Source organism: Carettochelys insculpta, chromosome 3 (assembly GCF_033958435.1).
Source record: "Carettochelys insculpta isolate YL-2023 chromosome 3, ASM3395843v1, whole genome shotgun sequence".
In the NCBI taxonomy this organism is placed as follows: domain Eukaryota; kingdom Metazoa; phylum Chordata; order Testudines; family Carettochelyidae; genus Carettochelys; species Carettochelys insculpta.
In genome coordinates this window covers 75,318,624-75,333,995 of record NC_134139.1, presented here as the reverse complement: position 1 = coordinate 75,333,995, position 15,372 = coordinate 75,318,624, and the positions used below count along the sequence as shown (strand labels likewise).

Genomic DNA, 15,372 nt, shown 5'->3' with positions numbered 1-15,372 from the left:
TTAAACTGACCAATTAAAATTTGCGGGAAATAGCTAAATTAAAGCTGGGGGGGTGTGAGGAAGGGTCTCGATCCAGGGCACTATCCAAAAATTTTAACATTAGAATGAAATCCAAAAGTCTAAAAAGAGTTGGAATGTTTGCAGACAAACAGCAGAGGTGCTAATGGAAGTCAAATTGAGGCTTCTTCAAAAGTTTTGCCCTTAAAGGTTGCACTCAGCCTAAATCGGTAACGTCTCTGGGAAACCAAGGCACAGAGCACAAGACTTGACCAATCACGTTGTACAGCCAGTGTTAGAAACGACATCTCCCATCTCAAATTTTGAGCTGTAGCCACTTGCCCATGCACCCCTCTTTCTTCCCCATGAAAAATCCCTGCTGCTTTAATCACTAGACCAGACCCTCCCCTTAGCCCAAGGAAATAACCCTGCAGATGTCAATGGAAAGGAACACTTGATGAACATGCACTCAGTGAAGCAATGCATGCAGTGTATTAAATTTAAAATTTATTAAAATTATTATTTCTCCCACTCTGCACCCCACCCCCATATGTAAGTTAATTTGGTTCTAAATGGCCAGACTTAAATTCTAAGCACTCCACCACTTGTAGCCAACAAGTTTTCTTTCAACACTTTATCAACATGCCTAACGGCAAACTGGATGGATCCAGCTTTTGGCCCCATCTACAGTGTTTAAACATTATAATTAAGCACACTTTTTAAAATGGCGCCTCGGCCAGACTGGGTTATGAAACAATTCGCGCAGCCAGTACAGAGGAGAACTGTGTTACACTCAGCATTCCCACTCTTCTCTTCCAGCAAGGTCCGGAGTCTTTTCATGCAGGTGCGGAAGCCTTTTTTAGGTGCACCCAGCATGTGCGAGTGTGCATCACCAGCAGAAACAAAACCCAGCTAACGAAAAGCTCCGCTAACCAGAGGGGTGGCCTTGGAATCCCTCTGAGCAGCCGCACATGCGCGCATCTTACGTAGCATGCTGGTTACAACCACCTTAACAAACCCGCTGTGGCAAACTGGGTCTGTGTTACAATTGGTTTTATCCCAGTCACACTGGCCAGTAAAACTGACCAAAATACAGTTTGACCACAATGAAGTTTCACTAGCACTTAAGCAGACCAGGCATAAGTGTAAGAAAATATTCCAGTTTCCTTGGTATTAGCTGAGATTTCGGATATCTGGTGAGTGTAGCCTGTAGATGCTGATCCACTGGAAATCAGATCAGAATTACGAAATCACTTCACACAAGTCCCTGAACAATCCTCAGTAGGTCATATATGAAGGCATGACTGATTTAGACTAGGCCAGTAAGTTCAGTGTTTAAAGTTCAGATAGATATGTGGGGGGTGGAATCCATGAATCCCTGCACTTGAGACAAGCAGACAATTTGCCATTTTATTCATAGATTATACACTGTAAAAACGTTTAGATTATGAAACTATCCATGCCTATTTAGCATTAGTGTTTTTAAGGAAGCTCGATACACCAGAACTACTACTGATGGGATAACTAGTTCAGATTTTTTAAAATTCAAATGTACAGTCGTTGGCTGACGGTGGCAATCCTCCCACATAACCTACCAAAGTCCCTCATAAGTAGGATCATTGTCTGATTTATTCCTCCATGTCAAACAGTTCTTGTGATCTGCACGTCTTTCTTAAGCCAGCCCTGACTGAATGTGGCTAGCAGCAGTTCAAAACCATGGTTCAAGAAGATATGCTACAGTGTTAAATTTGAGCTGTTAAATTTGAGCTATGCACAGGACACCCACATGAACAGACGATCTGGAAAAAAGTAGCAATATTGCTCTTAGCACTAAATCTGGGTTTGCAATTGGCACTTATGAAGGGATGCAGTGATTTCACACAAAGTGAAAGGCTTTGCAGGGTATCAAGAAATGGTTTTGCTCCAAAAATCTTCTTAATTTCACAAGGCTTGCAAAACCACATGAGTATGCAGATGAAACTTACAGCACAGCTCCTTAAAGCTTTTTTCTCCATACAAAATACTAGCTTCTTTGGTAGCCAAAATACAGGTCAAGGACATTTACACTGGCTGTGGGGTAAGCAGGACTTAACAGTAGTTGCATTCCATTGTACACTGGATGAATCTCATTAAAAATATTTGCATCTAATTAACAAGGTCCCAGGTGAGCCAGTCTCCATCAGAATGTATGTTGTGTACATCTTACTATGACAGGCCAGCAAAATTAGAGCCTCATAGGGTTGTTCATATAAACCTACAATCACTGCATTCTTCTTGTTGTTACAAGCACGTCAATCACAGTCAGCCCTTGCTCAGCTTTCAAAGAGATTTCCACGATGGTATTTCTGCAACCAAATAAGGGTCAGAGTTCCTGCTGTGGTCATTCAGAGCCCTTTAGGTGGCAAATTCAGCTGACAGTCACCTGACGGGTGCAGCTGTGCACAACCTCAGAACAAGTTCCCCTCATCTCTTTTTCAGGTTAGACATGAAGTTTGGACATCTGTTAGTTCCTGAATTACAGCACGTGTGCAATAACGGCCATACTCTGCTCGGGTGTTTATTATTTTCCACATTTTGCATCGACACCAAACATAACTGGACCACAACATCCTGTCACTGAATCTTTCAAATGCAGCTGCATATGCTGCTAAAACAAATCGTGATTTCACATGCAGTCAGCCTTGCCTTTAAAAGAAAAGACAAAATCTGAAGTTTGATTTTTCCATTCTGGCTATAGGGGTCATTTTCCCTAATTGAATAGTACAGGTTAAATATACTGCATGATATTTGTGAACAGGGCTATGCAAACAATAACAGCATCTAATATTGAGGAACATGCCAACTTGTACTAAAAAAATCAGCTACATCTAGGATCACTTCTTCAGTTACTGAAATGCAGCAGTCACTGTGGGGGTTGTTGAAACAGCAACTATTTAACTGTACTGGAGACCTGCACCATAGCTTATGGGACAGAGTGAAAGGAAACTTTGCCAAATGAATATTCAGGAGGAATTCAGAACCCAAATAGGAACACATTATCTACCCTAATATGTCCCATGCTCTTAGAAAAACTGCCCTTGGATCTATAATGGTCACATGATGCATATAATGCAAAAGAGAGCGCCTTCAATATAGCACAAGGGACCCAACAGCCATGCTGGGGCTTGCTTTTGATATTGGTTCAGCAGTAGAAATGCCGCCTACTGAATCCCCATTCCTGCTTCCTGCAGCATTTCCTTGGACGTGTTCCCCTGAACACATACATAAAGAGGAATTCCGTAGGTTTTTAATATGTGTGAAGTACAATCCCATTAGTTCCCCTGTTGTCCCTCCTCATTTGGCCCTTGTGCGGTTATTTTGCACTTTTCTATAAGAAAGCCACTGCATTGAATCATTGTGTGTAACAGCTGTCTGACAAAGCAGGAACCTACAGCATGCCAAACCTTGAGCAAGCAGCATGGGGTGATGACGTTTCTAGACTGCAATATTCCGCTCTGCAGACCGTCTAGGTTACACACCTATCAACAACCCTGGCTGCAGGAACAGAACCTTGTGTTCTGACCTCACTACTGTCTGCCTGAGAATGAGAGTTTTAATCCTCCCTCCCACATTCTGTCACAGGCAACAGTGAGCTGTACTACTTTGACCTTTCCAGAGAGTTTTGTCATTTGACTGGCTGGGCATTTCTCTTCTGATCTCTTTACAGCCTCACCAATGAGAAGGTGCTAACCAAAATAGAGTCTGCTCTAAAGGTCAGTCCAGCACAGTAAGCTACTGTCTTTCACAGAACTACTAGACGTGAAAACTCTGCTATTGCCTTCCTGTAACCCTGGTTGTAATTACCCCTTGAAAACAGAACAAGTGTAACTCTGCTAATGTAACAATTTCAAGATGGGAGTGCCCTGAACTCTAAGATGCCATTCCAACAGGCAGGAACTATCTGACACAGACTTCTCTCTAATGTAGTTTAGGAGGGATTCTGAACAGACACTAACTTTCAAGATCCATTGCCTTGCAAAGCTACTTATTCCTGCATTTGCTGGGCTGGATTCTGACACTCATTATAAACCTTTTGGGCCTATTTAAAAAGAGAACTTGCAGAAATTTTATGGCCTTACATCTTTCCAAGACAAAACAAATCCAAATGTAAAACACCCACACCCACACCCCATTTGACCCAACTGTTGCCCTAAAATTCCAATGAAATACTTGAAAAGTTTAGTACAGCAGATTAGCTACATGTTGTGGCAAATAGGGACCTGACACCCCAGGGGCATACAACAGGTCTGAACATCTTAAAAACAAGAAATTGCATCAAATGGTTGTATACAATCTTGTTGTGTAAAATATGTCCAGAAAGGTCTTTTCTGAACAATTACACTGTTCAGAACTTGATGGTCATGATGAGATATGTATACAGACTGTGGTTACCAGTATACATATTTGTGTACGTGATGAATCTTTCTAATCTGGAAATCTCTCATCCAGCAACAACCATCATCCAGCATGATTTTAGTTAGCCAGGTGACCACTTAACACAGGTGTGGTTAAGTTTCCCGTGGTCCCACAAAGTTTGTTTCCAGCCACCAGCCCTGGCTCTCAGTGTTCTGTGCTGTTATTCATCTGTACTTTACCCCTCAATGTCTTCTAAGTGCCCAAAGTGTTAGCAATGTGCTAGACAATATTGACTTCCTGTAGTCCAGCAAATTCTCCTGTCCGGCACTGATCAGGTCTTGAGGGTGCCAGACAAGAGAGGTTCAACCTGTAGCTATAAAACAGCTTATAAATTTGTGCTGCAGCATTCAGCTTCACCTCACAACAGAGAGGCGGTCAGCCAGGCAGACAGTGGCTGCCTCCTCTGCCAGATAAGATTAGCTCCAAGCATCTAGCATTGCACAACCCCAGAAAAGCCAAGTGATGGGCCATTGACATTAATGGGGAAACAACGTGAACCAGAAAAGGAAACCCCTTGGAAACCAAGGGCTGGTCTACTGTGAAAATTTAAAGCTCCGCAGCTACACCCCAGATGTGAAGTATGCTAAGCTAACACCCCCACCCCCTCCACTACTGTAGACAGCTCTTGTCTGACAGTGCCCTGCGTCTCACGGAGGTGGATTACCTACAGCAGTGGGACAAGCCCACCCATTACTGTAGTGAGTGTCTACACTGAAGCACTTCAGCAGCCCATCTTCCATACTGCAGCTGGGCCATGGCAATATTTTCAATGCAGCCACAGTGTAAGAAAGGAGAGGATTTTCCCCATCCTGAATCACTGGAGTTTGGGAGAGAGAAGAAAACCCTGCAAACCCTGTTATGCAGAAAGGGGCTTGAAGTGAACGCTACCTGGAAATGGAGGGCCGACAATATGAAACACTAGAGCCCGTGTTGGACAGAAGGCTTTCTGAGAAACTGAGCAAAGGTGATAGGTAATATGTTTTAGAATAGGCAACATAGCTAACAGAAGTGTAAAGCTGAAAGTTGCATCTATGATTATGTGCTGTGTAATTAGTAGGTGTTGGCATTGTCTCACCCAATCACCTTTAAATCTTTGATATTTTTATTAAACTTTTGGCTTATAGCAACCTCAAGCAGTTCTCTTCTGGGCATATTGGCTACGTCTACATTAGCCCCAAACTTTGAAATGGCCCATGGGAATAAGGGGACTTCGAAGTAGGCGGGGTCCTTTCGAAAAGGAGCCCCATCGGGACCAGCCACGCGGCGGCGAGGCGTGTCAATTTCGAAGTGCCGCGGCCGTCCTCATGCTAATGAAGCGCTGAATATGCATTTCAGCACTTCATTAGTAAACTTCGAAATGGCCATTTGTATGGCCATTTCGAAGTTTGGGGCTAGTGTAGACACGGCCATTGTGTGGCATGTGTGTACTCAAGTGTACAGGCAATGCGGGGCAGGTTTCATGCCTTCAGGGGTGACAAACCAGAGAAGAAAGTCCAAGTGGTTGAGTAGCTGAGTACTCTGAGGGCACTGGGTACTGAAATAAACTGTTGGGGTCTCCCTACAAGAAGGGACTAGGCCGTCGGGACCCAGCATGAGACCTTTATGCTTTCTGGTTTCCTACTGGTGTCAGAGTTCTGAGACAGAGAGGCACAGCATTAAGACCCCCAAATTATAAGGCAGATAGTGACAGAATCCCACATTTTCATGTGTGTCTAAAGCTTTGTTCACGCAGGGGGCCCAGTCTTAAAATCGTTAGAAGCCCAGAGCTAAAGCCCCACTTTTATTTTGTGTGTCTTCTCAGGGGATTTTTTGTATTCTTCGTCAGATTTCTCTCCATACAACTGTAGTAAGAAAACCACTGAGCAATTCCATCATCATAGCCGTGTCTACACGTGCACGCTACTTCGAAGTAGCGGCACTAACTTCGAAATAGCGCCCGTCACGGCTACACGTGTTGGGCGCTATTTCGAAGTTAACTTCGACGTTAGGCGGCGAGACGTCGAAGTCGCTATCCTCATCAGGAGATGGGGATAGCGCCCTACTTCGACGTTCAACGTCGAAGTAGGGACCATGTAGTTGTTGCGCGTCCTGCAACATCGAAATTGCGGGGTCCTCCATGGTGGCCATCAGCTGAGGGGTTGAGAGACGCTGTCTCTCTAGCCCCTGCGGGGCTCTATGGTCACCGTGTGCAGCAGCCCTTAGCCCAGGGCTTCTGGCTGCTGCTGCTGCAGCTGAGGATCCATGCTGCATGCACAGGGTCTGCAACCAGTTGTCAGCTCTGTGGATCTTGTGTTGTTTAGTGCAACTGTGTCTGGGAGGGGCCCTTTAAGGGAGAGGTTTGCTGTTGAGTCCACCCTGTGACCCTGTCTGCAGCTGTGCCTGGCACCCTTATTTCGATGTGTGCTACTTTGGCATGTAGACGTTCCCTCGCAGCGCCTATTTCGATGTGGTGCTGCGCAACGTTGAAGTTGAACATCGACGTTGCCAGCCCTGGAGGACGTGTAGACGTTATTCATCGAAATAAGCTACTTCGATGTAGGCTTCACGTGTAGACGTAGCCCATGACACCCCATGCAAATGTTTAGCAAATCAATGCTCCCTTCTGAAGGGTTACAGCACTTCTATATAAAGGAACCAAAGACCAACACCCAGTCTGCACTCTGCAACCACTTCCAGAAAAACCCTTTCCTCCTCCTCTTTCCTCTGCTCTCCACCAGTTCCTCTCTATTGTAGGCTCATCCATCAAGTGCCCTTGCAGAAACTGCTGGGGAGTTGAGGGGTGTTTATACGGGCACTCTTTCTCAGACAGATCTGTCTACAACATACTTCTGTAGTTCCCATCATCAAAGTGCCTGCCACAGTCGTAAAGGTTTAAAAAATTATCCTGCTACCTCGCTCCATTGCTATCCCCATTTCACAGCAGGGAACTGAGGCAGGCACATGGGTCTCTGGCATACCAGGAGATTGTAGTTTTGTTCCCAAATTCCAGTCTTGCCAACCAGATCATCTTCCTTCCCCAGTTCCCTGTTTGAGCTGGGCCCATCACGCTGTTTCAGACAGACCTCCAGTCCAGCTGGCAAGAGGCTCCCTGAAACAGGAAGTCCCAGGTACATGCTGTGTATGGGACACAGTCACACAGGACACCGACTGTGTGGAGAGAAGCGAAGGACAAGGACCACATTTCCTTCCCCTCTGCCTCAGAAACTGCTGCAGGAAAGGTCTTGGCCAGTTGCAGCAGCCAAGAAACAGCTGAAGTCAGAAGCACATCATCCTCTGAAAAAGACATGCAGAAAGAGGGACAGAGCTATTGTGTGGGAAGCAATTCAGACCATCTCTCCCTGCCCTTCCAATGGGATGCAGATCAGCCATGCACAGGGCAGCTTGCCTGGAAGGCTGTCTTGTTGCAGTTGCTGGGGTGGAAGGAAGAGCCAAGTGCAGGAAGGCAGTCCCTAAGTGCTGCTGGCTGGGGATGTGAGGGATGGAGCAGATTCTTCTGTCCTTACCACTGCCTACACTGCATCCCTGCCAGCCTTTTGGACTGATGGAGAAGGTGTGCCTAAACCAGCATTTTTACCGCAGTCTCCTACATCTAAGCCCTTCCTCCCCATTGATTTATACACAAGAGGGAACAGAGAGCACATAGTGTACCTCAGGATAACGTCACCTGCCAGAGAAACGCAGCCATACGTGAAACAAGACTAACGGCACCGGTAAACAGGGGTGTAACTCTAGCTCGGCTTCCTCACCTTCTGCACAAGAGAAGAGAGTGAGACCTGGCCAGAGTGCTGGCCAATCAGATTCACGGAGGAAAGCAGAAAGCTCTAGATGAGTGGTGGCTTGGAAGATTGACGAGTGGGCTCAATGTAAGAGGGATCCCAGGCCCAGTCACTAAAGGGCTGAGGTGATGACCTGCCCTGAGGGAGAGGCCTCTGGTTTGATCTCCAGCAGTGGCAGATTAAAGCACAGGTCTGCAGGACCTCTGTGGGGAGAGGAGGCCTTGCCCCCAGGGAGACTTGGGAAGTTCACAGGCAGCAAGGAGGTGGGTGGGTAGGTTCCTGCAGCCCAGCTGTCACTGCTACTGGCTTGGCCTCAGTGGCCCTCCTGCTCTTGCTGACAGGCTGCCCCCACTGCCAGCTGGGCTTTGTGCATGAGGGAGCAACCACTCCTCCTGTCTCCCCTGATCTGAGGCTTGGATTTGAGGGGAGGGGTAATGCCAGCCCTACAGACAGAGAGAGACATACACATTTCATAGAGCTGGGAGGGACCTTGGGAGGTCATCAAGTCCAGTTCACTGCCCTCTTGGGAGGACCAAGCACCACCCCCCTTTTTCTTAAATCTATTTGCCCCAGATCCCTAAATGGCCTCTGTAAGGATTAAACTCACAACTCTGGTCTTAGCAAGCCAATGCTCAAATCACTGATTTATTCCTCCCACCCAACCCTGCCGCTGCTGTTCTTCCTCTGCCCAAGGCTACTACACCCATGTTAAAAAGTGAGTAGGTCGTATCCTCCCACTTTTAAAAGGAAGGGGCCAGGCCCCTGCTGTCCCTCCTCATTTGGCCTCGTGGGGTTATTTTGCTGGTCTCTGTAAGAAGGCTACTGCACTGAACTGTTATGTGTAACTGCCATCTGATGGAGCAGGAAACTACAGTGTGCCCCCACCCTCCCCAGGTCTGGTGCTCCGGGGCCCCCAGGGTGTGGGGGTCCCCAAATGTTCTTTTTGCCCAGGGTCTAATAAATCTGAGTCCACCTTCATATGTTTTGTTCGTCCTGGGGAGCAAGCAGCCACAAAGCTGCATGTTTCTCTTCCACTGGGCGAATCAGTCTGACTGTTAATGCACGGCAGTCAGTTAGCAGTGAACAGCCATGCTAGGATAGCAAGTGTTTTTTAAAAACCAGCTTATTGAATTGAAACAGCCAGGGAAGCGTCAGTCAACCAGTCTGTAACGGATGAGTAAAACAGACATATAGTGAAAACAAACAAAGAACTGCAGCCAGCACCCCAGTGCTAACACTTTTACTCTTGCTGAAAGATCCAGGGCATCTTAGACTGGCCAAGGGTGCCATTTCAGGGTGGTGTTGCAGGGGCAACAGCCATGCATATTTTGACACTGCTTGCTCTTCTTTCCATTCGCCTGACTGCCAGGGACCGAGGAGAAAGTACACCAACTGTGAATTACTCCTCTGCCTCTTCCCCTCACCATCCAGGAGTGAGAGGCATGTACACAAGCCATGCACTTTCCCCATGCTCCCTGCCAGTCAAGGGAATGGAGGGAGAGCAAGCAGTCCCCAAGTTCACAGGACTGAGGCCTTCCCTCCGCCCTCCCCTACCACCCTCCCAGAATGGCACCTTTCCAAGTGGTCAGGCCTTTGACTTTACATAGGCCTAGTTTGAAGGTGAACACAAAAGCAAATGTGTATTGAGAAAAGTTCATTGGTATGTGGAAAAATCTCAAGTAGTTCTGGAGTTTTACATTTCTTATGTGAGACAGCAGCACCACTGCCACCTGAAACCTTCTGGGACACCACTTTGCCCTCCTGACTCAGAGGGAATTATGACATTCACTGAGTCACCAGCACCACTTCCTGCAACACCTAGGGGTTTTCCTTGAAGGGCTCCCATCCAACTACTGAGAAACCGATTACTCCTCAGGCTGAAACACAACATGGCTTACTTTCATTTTGTTCTCAGCAGCCCTGCTGTTCCTGTTCAAAGCATGATTAGTGATGCAACAGCCTTCGGTAGAGACAGAGCCCCAATGTGCAATGCAAAAGCAATTTAAAAGCAATCAGTCATCTGTTACTTTTCCCAGGCAGTAACCAGCAGCACGTAGCTGATTACTCTTTTCGCTTGGTAATTTGTGATAAGACTTCCTCTTTCAAAGCAACTTGAACTAGCCTATATCCTGAACACTGATCAACCACTTGGCTGTTTTCTTCAGCAACATGATAAGATGTGGGCTCACTTCTTCCTCCATCTGAAACGCATCCAGCAGTGTCTGCAGCATTCACCTTACCTCAGACTCAGGCTTCGTCAACACCACACAGCTTTTAGCAATATGGCCCTGTCCCCACAGCTGTGTTGCTAAAAACTGGGCAGCGTAAGTACTGTTTGCCAACACTTTTGCCGACAAAATATTTCTGCCCCATACAAGCATGGTGTGCATGTGGACAGGAAAGTGCTCCTGCCAAACAACATGCTATTTACACTGCCATATGCCATGGCAAAACTGGTCTTTTGGGTGGGAGGCTTTAAGCACCTGTGAATGACAAAAGTTGTGTCACTCAGTTGGCAGTGTAGACAAAGTGAACACAGGAACCTTATTAGGCTTTTCAGTGTGGACATTCTAGTGGTATCACTTACGGCATTAAGGACTGTTTCCCTACCTTTCTATGGGAGGGCAACTCAGGCAGAGGTAGTGACAGACCACCTAAATGAAAGATGAATAGAGAAAAACAAGAAGAAAGAAATGAGCTGTCCTTTCTATTTGATTTCTTTATTTTTAAATTATTTATTTATCAATATTTACCGTACTCTTAAGCCTTGTCTTGGATGGGAGAGAAAAGCTCAGCTGAATTTACATTACCTGGCTGTAAACTGTTTTCTGATATTCAGTCTATTAATAAGTAAAGGGCAAATTTTTCCACCTGGTATCATAGCACTTGTGCAATCTCCCAGAGCCAATACAAAAACATGTGAAGTCTTTAAAATAATTTGGACAAAACAATGCAGCCATATAAAGATGTGGTCTTTATTAAAAACAGCAGCTACTGAAATGGGTATGTCCTGTAAACCACTCTACATTATAGCTGTACGTTTCTGCTTAAGTGGGATAGCTATTCAACCAAGTCTAAAACAGGTGTGATGCTGGAGTGTTTAGTCTTTGCAAAACAAAAACCAACAACAACAAAGTAATAAGAATAAAGTTCTGATTGTTGGCTATTGTGCTAGGAACCTGAGGTGGATCCTCCCCACCAATTAAAGTAAGCCCTAAAACGCAGCAGAAGGTGAAAAAAGGAACATGTTTTTCCCTGGTAGAAAACAGCCTCCCCATGATTCACTGCAGTCAGTGAAAAAACAAATCTGAGAAAGGAATTTGAACAATGGAGCTGTGCACTCTCTTCAGTATAACCAAAAATCCACTGGTCACATGTGCCAATAGTTTGGCCAGTTCAGCTGTCATGCTTGGCAACCAGTCAGCTGAACTGTGCCCTGTCATGGCTATCTTTCAAGCCTCCCCCAGGAAGCTGAAAAATGTTATGCACAAGTGATTTCTCTCACTCATACACACCATTCTCCTGCCAGCCTGCTACTACTCCATCCAGTTCATTCTAATCCAGCTCAGAATGAGTGATCCCCTAAGGAAGCAGCAGTCATGGCACAGTGTCCTGCTGAATGACGAGGCAGGAAGGCCATTTGCACCTCTTCCTTCCTGGACTGAAGGGCCCTGTGGACCTACTTGACAGAGGTCCTGTAGGCTCAAAATTTGAGGAATGGGACAGCTAACTGTTCTCACTGACAAGAGCCAAAGGGGAAATTCTGAGCTACTGAGATACCCTTCCTCACCACACGGGACTGTTTAAGTGAAAAGAGATTGTGACCTCATAGACACCAGAGTAGGTCCTGTGCGAACATGCAGCTAAAAATTAAACATGTTTTTCTGGTATGAACCAGGTGATTGTCTCCAGGCTTAGCTTCAGGACTGTGTGGAATTAAAAACCCAAGGAAAGCTGAATGGCTGCAAGCCCAGGTTAATCAAACCCCTCTGGTTTGGTCTGCAGAATCCCACATGAATTGATATGAAGATGATTTCAGAAAAGTAGTGTGATGAGAGAGGACACACACAGAATTTTCACACAGAGACAAGGAAGGAGCAACGTCCATTGACCAAAGCTGGAACCTCTTGGTGCAAAAGATTAATAAAGAAACACCCCCATTGCTTAACACTGAGTACCCAGCAGTTCAGATTGACATCTAAGGTTTAAGCTTTTAGGTCTGCAAAATTGGGTTGGAAATAACTTTGGGTTGGATGTGTGTTTTTATGTACAAACAATGACTTTGATAGACTAAACGGGAGGCAGAAGGAGAGTCATGTCATGGACCCAAGTTGAGGTTTGGGGCTTAATCCATATTTAGGCTGAGCCAATAGAACTTTGAAATGCTGTTAAGTAGCAGTTGAAAAACCTAGTGAAGGAAGGAGCTTGATATGTCACAATGTTAAAAAAAACCCTGGTTGGAGAAGGGGGCATGATACTCTGAAGGAGAGGTGGCCAACCATTTAGGGACAAAGAACCACAGATAAGCTACGTCTACATGTGAAGCCTACATCGAAGTAGCTTATTTCGATGTGGAGACATCGAAATAGGCTATTTCGATGAATAACATCAACACGTCCTCCAGGGCTGGCAACGTCGATGTTCAACATCGACGTTGCGCAGCACCACATCGAAATAGGCGCAGCGAGGGAATGTCTACACGCCAAAGTAGCACACATCGAAATAAGGGTGCCAGGCACAGCTGCAGACAGGGTCATAGGGTGGACTAGCGCTTCCGGGGCAACAGCTAGCCGCTCCCTTAAAGGGCCCCTCCCAGACACACACAGCCTGCACAGCACGTGGTCTGCAGAGCCATAGGCACGCAGACTCGGGCGACGCAGTCATGGACCCCCAGCAGCAGCAGCAGCAGCAGCAGCAGCCAGAGGTCCACCCAGCCGCCCCTGCAGGAGCAGGGGTCGCCCTGCTCCATGCCATGCGGGAGGCAGCTGAGCACCTCCTTGCCACACAGGAGGAGCAGCCCGCAGGGGAGGAGGACTCAACCCCCAACCCTGCAGCACCCCGACCCCCCGCCGCCTCACACGCCACCAGCTGTGGAGCTACCCCACCAGCACCGACTGGTGGGAGCGGCTGGTGCTTGGGGAGTGGGACGACGACCGCTGGCTCAGGAACTTTAGGATGAGCCGGCAGACATTTATGGAGCTATGCCAGTGGCTCACCCCCGCACTCAGGCACCAGGCCACCGCCATGCGGCATGCCCTCCCTGTGGAGAAATGGGTCGGCATCGCTTTCTGGAAGCTGGCCCCTCCAGACAGCTACCGATCCGTGGGACAGCAGTTTGGCGTCGGCAAGGCCACCGTCGGGGCTGTCCTCATGGAGGTAAGAGGACCCACGGGGGTAAGGGGGAGGCAGCCCTGGCAGGACAGGGGAACCCTGGCAGGGAGGGCCACGCACACCCTGCTCACCCCTCATTGGTGCTCTCCCATGTGCTTCCCCCGCAGGTCGTGCGTGCCATCAACGCCCTGCTCCTCCACAGGCTCGTGAGGCTGGGGGACCCAGATGCCACCATCGCGGGCTTTGCCACCCTGGGCTTCCCCAATTGCTTCGGGGCTCTGGATGGGACTCACATCCCCATCCACGCCCCAGTGCACAGTGGAGGACGCTACCTAAACCGGAAGGGCTACCACTCAGTGGTCCTCCAGGCCTTGGTGGACAGCCGGGGCCGTTTCCGGGACATTTATGTGGGCTGGCCTGGCAGCACCCACGACCCCCGGGTTTTCCGGAACTCGGGCCTGTGCCGCCAGCTGGAGGCGGGGACCTACATCCCCCAGTGGGAGATCCCTCTGGGGGACACCACCATGCCCCTCTGCATCATCGCAGATGCGGCATACCCCCTCCGGCCCTGGCTCATGCACCCGTACACGGGCCATCTCTCTGCCAGCCAGGAGCGCTTTAACCAGCGCCTGAACCACACGCGCCAGGTGGTGGAGCGCTCATTTGGCCGCCTCAAAGGGCGCTGGAGATGTCTCCTCACCCGCCTGGATGCGGGCCCCCACCAACATCCCCCAGATTGTGGGTGCGTGCAGCACCCTACACAATCTGGTGGAGAGCAAGGGGGAGGCCTTCTTTCAGGGCTGGGCTGTGGAGGCCAGCAGGGCCAATGTGCAGCCACCCGCTGCACCCAGTCGCCAGGTGGACCCCAAAGGGACCCGGGTCCAGGAGGCCCTGCGGGCCCACTTCGATGAGGCCGCGGGGTGAACGCTGGAAGGCCCCCCCCATCCTCCACAACACTCCCTGCCCCTACGCCCACACCACGGAGCACCCAACAGCACACCCCCGCCACACTTTTCCTGGACAAATAAAAGCAGACACTTGTTTGTGAAATCAAACTTGTTTACTTTGAACTCTGTTCTAACTAATACTAACTATATACAGGAACTTCTAACTAACTTAAATATGAAAAGTGTATGTGTATATTGTAACCCTTCTGTTAACGCCAGATGCCTGCCAGAAGGGCCGGGTTCAACTCTTGTGGGGTTTTCCTATCAAGGATACAACCAACCGGCTCGAGCCCCCACCCAGCGGCCTGGGACAATTTCACCCCCGTGCTGAGTGCCTGTAAGGTAGTTCTCCCCCCACCTCGCAAGCACAGAGTCTGGGATAGAAATGGCTTGTTTAATGACCGTAACCTACCCCAAGGTTGCAGCGACAGATGCAGTATATCTTAGCACAGAAGAGACAAAACCCCTTTTACCCAGATACCATCCCCATATGCAGTAGAACCCAGTCTCTTGCTGGGGCTCTTGGCCCTTTTCCACACACAGTTACAGGGTGTACCCTCTGCGGTGCAGTCCCAAACCCAAAGCCCACAGATACATCACCAGGGCAGTACTAGCTATCCACTTGTCTGTAGCCTCCCCTTGCTGTCACCAGCCATCTGCCAGTCGCCGTCGTCCGCCGCCGCTCCTACCGGCCGCCCGCTGGTTGCTGTCGTCTACCGCCGCTGCTCCTACCAGCCACCCGCTGGTCCTGCTGCTGTCCACCGGTCCTAACCCCACTGCTTGGGACTGCCCTAAGGCAGAACCCAGTGATTTCAGCTCTGTGTGGCCTCAGCTGCCACTCTGTGATTTCAGCTCTTGGTATCTCT

The 15,372-nt window shown here is 48.4% G+C and overlaps 1 protein-coding gene across 1 annotated transcript in view; it reads left to right on the top strand.

Annotated features, from left to right (window-relative positions):
* Nucleotides 1-15,372, top strand: part of LOC142010678 (uncharacterized) — a 120,863-nt gene that overhangs the window by 46,917 nt on the left and 58,574 nt on the right. Inside the window, exon 2 of the mRNA XM_074989103.1 lies at nucleotides 13,727-14,142. Coding sequence (XP_074845204.1) covers nucleotides 13,727-14,142 — 416 coding nt within the window. The remainder of the gene's footprint in view (nucleotides 1-13,726; nucleotides 14,143-15,372) is intronic.